The sequence below is a fragment of the Mandrillus leucophaeus genome, unplaced genomic scaffold, assembly GCF_000951045.1.
Source record: "Mandrillus leucophaeus isolate KB7577 unplaced genomic scaffold, Mleu.le_1.0 Scaffold84, whole genome shotgun sequence".
In the NCBI taxonomy this organism is placed as follows: domain Eukaryota; kingdom Metazoa; phylum Chordata; class Mammalia; order Primates; family Cercopithecidae; genus Mandrillus; species Mandrillus leucophaeus.
In genome coordinates this window covers 1,832,746-1,840,257 of record NW_012109141.1, presented here as the reverse complement: position 1 = coordinate 1,840,257, position 7,512 = coordinate 1,832,746, and the positions used below count along the sequence as shown (strand labels likewise).

Here is a 7,512-nt window from a genome sequence, read left to right as displayed (position 1 = left end):
ATGAATCTGGGTGCTCCTGTATTGGGTGCACATATATTTAGGATAGTTAGCTCTTCCTGTTGCATTGATCCCTTTACCATTATGTAATGCCCTTCTTTGTCTTTTTTTTTTATATTTGTTAGTTTAAAGTCTGTTTTATCAGAGATGAGAATTGCAACCCCTGTTTTTTTTTGTTTTTATTACTATTTTTGGATTTCCATTTGCTTGGTAAATATTCCTCCATCCCTTTATTTTGAGCCTATGTGTGTCTTTGCATATGAGACGGGCCTCCTGAATACAGCACACAGATGGGTCTTGACTCTATCCAATTTACCAGTCTGTGTCTTTTAATTGTGACATTTAGCCGATTTACATTTAAGGCTAACATTGTTATGTGTGAATTTGATCCTGTTATTATGATGCTAGCTGATTATTTTGCCCATTAGTCAATGCGGTTTCTTCATAGTGTCAATGATCTTTGCATTTTGGTATGTTTTTGCAGTGGCTAGTACTGGTTCTCCTTTCCATATTTAATGCTTCCTTCAGGAGCTCTTGTAAGGCAGGCCTGGTGGTGACAAAATCCCTCAGCATTTGCTTGTCTGTAAAGGACTTTATTTCTCCTTTGCTTATGAAGCTTAGTTTGACTGGATATGAAATTATGGGTTGAAAATTCTTTTCTTCAAGAATGTTGCATACTGGCCCCCACTCTCTTCTGGCTCATAGGGTTTCTGCAGAAAGATCCTCTGTTCTTCTGATGGGCTTCCCTTTGTGGGTAACCTGGCCTTTCTCTCTGGCTGCCCTTAATATTTTTTCCTTCATTTCAACCTTGGTGAATCCAACAATTATGTGTCTTGGGGTTGCTCTTCTTGAGGAATATCTTTGCCATCTTCTATTTTCTGAATTTGAATGCTGACCTCTCTGACTAGGTTGGGAAATTTTTCCTGGATAATATCCTGAAGTATGTTTTCCAGTTTGGCTCCATTCTCTCTGTCACTTTCAGGTACACCAATCAAACGTAGGTTTGATCTTTTCACATAGTCCCATATTTCTTGGAGGCTTTGTTCATTCATTTTCATTCTTTGTTCTCTAATCTTGTCTTCAAGCTTTACTTCATTAAGTTGATCTTCAATCTCTGATATCCTTTCTTCTGCTTGATTGATTCAGTTATTGATACTTGCATATACTTCATGAAGTTCTCGTCCTGTGTTTTTCAGCTCCATCAGGTTATTTATGTTCTTCTCTAAACTAGTTATTCTAGTTACCAGTTCCTGTAACCTTTTATTAAGGTTCTTAGCTTCCTTGCATTGGGTTAGAACATACTCCTTTAGCTCAGAGGAGTTTGTTATTACCCACCTTCTGAAACCTACTTCTGTCAATTCATTAGACTCATTGTCTATCCAGTTTTGTTTCCTTGCTGGTGAGGAGTTGTGGTCCTTTGGAGGAGAAGAGGCTTTCTGGTTTTTGGAATTTTCATCCATTTGACACTGCTTTTTTCTCATCTTCATGGATTTATCTATCTTTGGTCTTTAATGTTGGTGACCTTTGGATGGTGATTTTCCTGGGTGTCCTTTTACTTGATATTGATGCTATTGCTTTCTGTTTGCTAGTTTTCCTTCTAAGAGTCAGGCCCCTCTTCTGCAGGTCTGCTGGAGTTTATTGGAGGTCCACTCCAGACACTGTTTGCCTGTATCTCACCAGCAGAGGCTGCAGAATAGCAAATATTGCTGCCTGTTCCTTCCTCTGGAAGCTTTGTCCCAGAGGGGCACCTGCCAGATGCCAGCTGGAGCTCTCCTGTATAAGGTGTCTGTTGACTCCTGCTGGGAAGTATCTCCCAGTCAGTAGGCACTGGAGTAAGAGACCTACTCGAGGAGGCAATCTGTCCCTTAGTAGAGCTTGAATACTGCGCTGGGAGACCTGCTGCTCTCTTTAGAATCAACAGGTGAGAACAGTTAAGTCTGCTGAAGTTTGGCCCACAACCACCCCTTCCCCCACGTGCTCTGTCCCAGGGAGATGGGAGTTTTCTATAAGCCCCGACTGTGGCTGCTGCCTTTCTTTCAGAGATGTCCTCCCCAGAGAGGAGGAATCCAAAGGGACAGTCTGGTTACAGCGGCTTTGTCACACTGCAGTGGATTCCACCTGTTTCAGGTATTTTAAGACATCTTCCTGAAGGATTAACTACTTTATTATTATAAAATGCTCCTTTTCTTCTCAAGTAACATTGTTTGCTTTAAAGTCAAATATGTCTGATATTAGTATTGTTGCAGGCAAAACAAGTCCCCCCAAAGATGGAGTCTTCCCTATTTGGTGTCACAAAGACAATACTTGAAACAGAAAGTGAGTGTCAAGCACTGCAGGATTTATTTGATGGCCATGGAATTGAGAAGCAGGAACATGACTCACAAATTGGCTTCTCTGCTAGTTAGGGGTAAAGGGGTTAAAATATAGGGTTTCTCTAATGAAAGAACTGGGCATTAAAAACAAAGGGAGAAATATTCATGTCTTTTCTGGAAACAGGTTGTGAACTTCCTGGAATCAGAGTGTGTCTTCCTTTTTGTACCTTTATTGCTTCTTCTGGCCATTGTCATGGTGATTGTCAACTGTCATTGTGCTGGTATGAGTGTCATTTAGCATGGAAATGAGATCATAACGAACCCGATATTTTTCTGAGGTCCTTTGATGGTGATCTTGATTCTAACCAGTCTCAGCTGAACTGGTTATAAAGGAAACTTTTTACCACAGGCATTCTGTTTCTTAAAGATAAGCAGAGGTAGGATAGGGTAGAAATTCAGCAATCTCATATAGACATTACACTGAGGAACAGTACAGAAACCAGTGTTCTTATAGTTTCTGTTTGCAAAATATGTTTATTTCCTTCCTTTTATTTTCAAATTATTTGTGTCTTAATCTAACTCATGTACGTAGCATACAGTTGAATCATGTTTTCATTGTTGTACATAGCATACAGTTGAATCATGTTTTCATTGTTGTTACTTTAATCCAAGCTGACAATTTGTTTCCTTTGTTATCAAATCACATTTAACTCTATTATTGATATGATTGATGTCATGGGCTGAATTGTGTCCCTGCACAATTAATTTGTGAAAGTCCTAAGAGTAGTATTTCAGAATTTGACTTTATTGAGAGTTAGGATATTTAACTAAAGAGACAATTAAGTATGCCTGTATATTTAATTTACATAATTGATCATTCACTTATTCATTCATCCAAGGAGTAGCATTTAACAAACTTTGCAGATTGGCCTCCAAAAATGTACCACTAATGCACTCACGACTGTAGACCTGACAGTTCTCCTTAATTTATCACTTCAGTCCTGACTTAAAATTGCATAACCGAGAACAGATGTGTTCTCCTCAGACCCCAACTATGCGAATTCTTCTGGAATATCAAATACTCCAGTCAGACTGGATCAACAATTTAATTAGTTGTGTAACTCACACTAGGTTCATGCTAACATGTGTTGTGGATGAAATCTTCATCTTTTTATCTTGTCATAAACAAGGCCACCACATGTTCATAAGCCCAACATACATAAAATGTGAGTGGGGTTTTAACAAACGGATGGGCCAGGGCAAGCTCTGGAGTGTGACAGTCATTCCCACTCCAACCACCCAAGCATGGGCTGTATAAAGAGCAAATGCAGAAGACAGAACAATGGAGAAAAATATATTTGTTTTTATTTTTCAGGGCTCTAGAGACTGGGACGGGTCAAGGTACTGAAGATCAGCAATGCAAACTCATTAGGAAGGAGATGGTCTGAATGGAGTTGGAGAAATAGTCTAGTTTAATTTTTGACTTTGTAGTAATTGCAGGAGTGGTTCTAGACATCCATTTTTCAGCTGCCTCTAGTTTTTGAACTTGCAAACAAAGGAGAACTTCTTCTCACAAGATTCATCCTTCCATTTCTTGAATCCTATAGAACAATGAGAAGAGTCAGACAGAGAGGATCAGAAGGAGGGTAGCCCCTCCTCGACCTAGGACTCAGAACAAAAAACAAGAGGAAATATTCCTTTATTTTCCAGGTAAAGAGCTCACCTTTCCTCTATCCCAGTTCCCATGTTCATCCCCAGAGAAAAGCGGGAGGGAAATAACAACAGGTGGATAGATTGTCTGCCTCTCACCTGAGCATGAAGTCAGGCTTGCACAGTAGCCAGCATTAGCACTGCTTGGGGCTCCAATGTCCCAGGATTTGTAGGAGACCAGGGACCCACTGCTCCAGTACCAGCGGCGGTTCTAGGTGGAGAAGGGTCAGAACAGGGGCCATGGTCACTCAAAAATCAATAGAATAACCAGGCCTGTGTGCACACTCAGAAACAGGCCAAGATATAGCAGAAAGAATAATCATTGTTGTCACCATGAATGTCGTATTATTTCCTCTGCTTTTGCTCCTTCTCTGGAATGTCCAAATTCCTCCTCCTCTTCCAGCAAATAATAAGTGTTCAGAGTTTGATACAGAGACCCATAAAAGCCCATTACAGACAGTGGTTCTGATCTTTTTTCCTGAAGCTCAGAACTCTCATATACAACATAACATTGGCTGTAGAGTAGTTGTTGATATATTATTTAGTTTAACACTATAAGTGTTTAGTTTAACACTATAAGTGTTAAACTAAATAATATATCAACAACTACTGTACAGTTTTATACTTTTGTATAAAATGTATAACAAATGCCAGCAGTAGATTTCTCCTCCACTACTCTTTTCCTATACAGTCTACAGAGGGACCTCTTCCAAGACAGACAATAGCAAAATAGGGAAGAAGTTGTACATAAAGATGCATTTCTAAAAGTTGACACAATGAGTGTGCGCATGAATTCCCAGGAGCCCAGAAAATTCAGCCTTCAGCTCATGTCTCTAACTACCTACACTGAACTTCACAACTCATGCATTATAGGATCTATAAAGAGGTTTCTTTTATTTAGAAAAACAAAAAGATAAAAGTTGGCGCTCGAGGTGCCAGACCTTAAACACCCCTCTTACCTCTCAAAAATGTTTATAAGGAGATAGAGGAGGCTGCAGACTGACCTTTTTGGGGTCATGGAGGCCAATCCAGACATTGCTGTCATCAGTGCCACTCTCCTTAATCAGTGAGGCCACGAAGGCACCCTCCGCCTCGGTGAGCACAGACACCAGGTTGCCTGAATTCATGTTCTGGCAGTAGAGCTGTAGGTGAAGAAAATGGAGCACTCAGTGGAGGAGGAAGGTGTGAAGGATCTACTGAGATCTTCCAGAGGATGTAACAGAAAAAGGACAGCACAGAAATGTCCCTGGTGATGCTGTCACTGACCACCAGTATCTCTGTGCTAGGAATGTGTTAAATAATGGGATAAAGTAGATTGGGAAGTTTTGGACCAGTGGTGGAATAGGGAAGGGATCAATCTTATCTCATTGCAGCCACAGAACACACTGCAAATTAGCAGCTGCCACTACCTTCATGAGCCTCCCTTCCCCTGCTGCTGTCCTTACTCACATCTGCATCAACCCAGGTCTCAGGGTCTTCATTCAAGTAGTAGCAGTAGGAGCGATAGGCATTGGCGCCTTCTGGGCAGCTGATTCGGGCATTAGGCAGCTCTGTCTGGGTCTCCTGGCCTGAGGGGAAAAAAGAGATAATTAAGAAAGACTCTCAGGGCAAGGAAAAGGCTGGAAGGTGAATTAGGGGCTTTTCAGTTTCCTTTATAAGAACATACTGATACAGTGTGTACTGGAGTGATTCCTTACTTCTGCCCCCTGCATCCTATCTCTTTTTTTTCTAGTCTCCTCTGCTCAAGACAAGAGCTTGCAATGAATAGGCTAAAGAAATGTGTCCTCATTTTCCCTTTTATTTCTGAGGCTCAGGCTTCTGCCTTTAAAGACCCAGTCTTCCACCTTTCTCAAGTTTCTCTTGATTTCCCTGCACATGCTTGCCTTAGCTCTCCATCCTATCAATGACTACATAAAAACATCCAACTACCATCACATATAGATTCAATCAGATAAACTCAACCACAATGGTCACCTATAAGTGGTCTTATTAAATTCTGTCTCAAACTCATGAATGAAATGAGGGTGTTTTTGAATGGGATGAGATCAGCCATAATGATCACTGAACAACATAAAACAACCTCTGATGTTGACTCTGCTTTTTTTCAAGTGAACCCTATGCATGAGGGGAGGGAAGACTTCAGAGCTGGGGTTGTGGGAGGACTGGAGGAAAAAATCTCACCTTGGCTCAGAGACAGGAACATCAGGCAGGAGATCAGCATGAAGCATGAGTTGGTCTGAGCCATGCTGAGCAGCAGTGAATCTCTTGCTTAAGGAGCAAATCAGCAATCTCTGTAGGAGAACACAGGGAAGAGGGTTTGAAGAAGAGAGCAGAGCCCCTATTATCTTTCTAACATCCTCTCCTCTTGGAATTCCTGTGACCAGGAAGGTCCACTGAGATAGCTATGCTCCCAGATATTTCTCTTTTGTTTGGGGATAACAGAGGCCAAATTACCCAAAATCAGCTTTGGTTTTGCTTAAGCTTCATTACTACTGGGATCTTTTATTGAGAAAATCACCCTGTATCTACCTCAAAATGAAAAGAAAATCCCATGTTAGACATGCTCTTCTCCTGTAATGCCCCCTTACCTGTTGGTAAGTGCTTTGTCCACTTGAGGTGGCTTGTCAGGTCAGACAGAGTAGGAGCTTTATATCAGGGTCTGAGAGAAAACCACATGATATAAACAGTGGGTGGAGCAAGGAGTAAGGGTCAGAAGGCCTACAAAGGGCACTAACAGTAAGAGATTCTGGCATCAGGAATAGCTTATTACTGGCACACATTAGGAGTGGTCATGAATGATATCAACTTACCATAAACAGGTTAGCAAACTGTCCAAGTTGATGTTGGGCTTTGTCCTTCCCCCACAGCATCCTCATGTCCAGTTCCCATGGCCTTTAGCCATCCTAGAAAGAGCAGAAGAGTAGATTTCTTTGTGCTATGTAAATATGGGATGATCCTTTCTTTGGTTTAGACGTGGGGGTAGGGGAAGAGTCAATTGAGTGCAAATGATTAAGCCCAATTAGCTGGTGGCTTTAAGTCATTTCTCCATTCCCTTTCAGGCTCAGGAAGCTCTCAAACCTACTTCAGAAGGCAAGGTGAATTAGTCCATTTTCACACTGCTATACTGCCAGAGACTGGGTAACTTAAAAAGGAAGAAGTTTAATTGACTCACTGTTTAATTGACTCACAGACTTTCCTGAGGCTGAGGAGGCCTCAGGAAACTTACAGTCATGGAGACGAAGGGGACATAAAGCATGTCTTACATGGTGGCAGGTGAGCAAGAGAAAGTGAAGAGGGAAGAGCCCTTTATAAAACCATCAGATCTTGTGAGAATGGACTCACTATCATGAGAACAGCATGGGGGAAACTACTCCTGTGATCCAATTGCCTTCCACTAGGTTCCTCCATCCACGCATGGGGATAATGAGGATTACAATTTGAGATGAGATTTGGGTGGGGATACACAGCCACACCATATCACAAGGTTTAGTAG

General features: G+C 41.4%; 1 protein-coding gene across 2 annotated transcripts; it reads right to left on the bottom strand.

Annotated features, from left to right (window-relative positions):
* Positions 1–3,652: 3,652 nt before the first annotated feature.
* Positions 3,653–6,673, bottom strand: REG1B (regenerating islet-derived 1 beta). Of its 2 annotated transcripts, none has more exons than XM_011968337.1 (6): positions 6,608–6,673; positions 6,201–6,310; positions 5,469–5,587; positions 5,024–5,161; positions 4,119–4,230; positions 3,653–3,910 (listed from the first exon to the last, which is right to left on the bottom strand). In XM_011968337.1, the coding sequence occupies exons 2-6, from the start codon at positions 6,262–6,264 to the stop codon at positions 3,843–3,845; spliced, it is 501 nt and encodes a 166-aa protein (XP_011823727.1). In that variant the 5' UTR covers positions 6,265–6,310; positions 6,608–6,673; the 3' UTR covers positions 3,653–3,842. The 2 variants fall into 2 exon arrangements, with proteins under 2 accessions (XP_011823727.1, XP_011823726.1); XM_011968336.1 differs by having other exon boundaries at positions 3,658–3,910; positions 4,033–4,230.
* Positions 6,674–7,512: the final 839 nt, after the last annotated feature.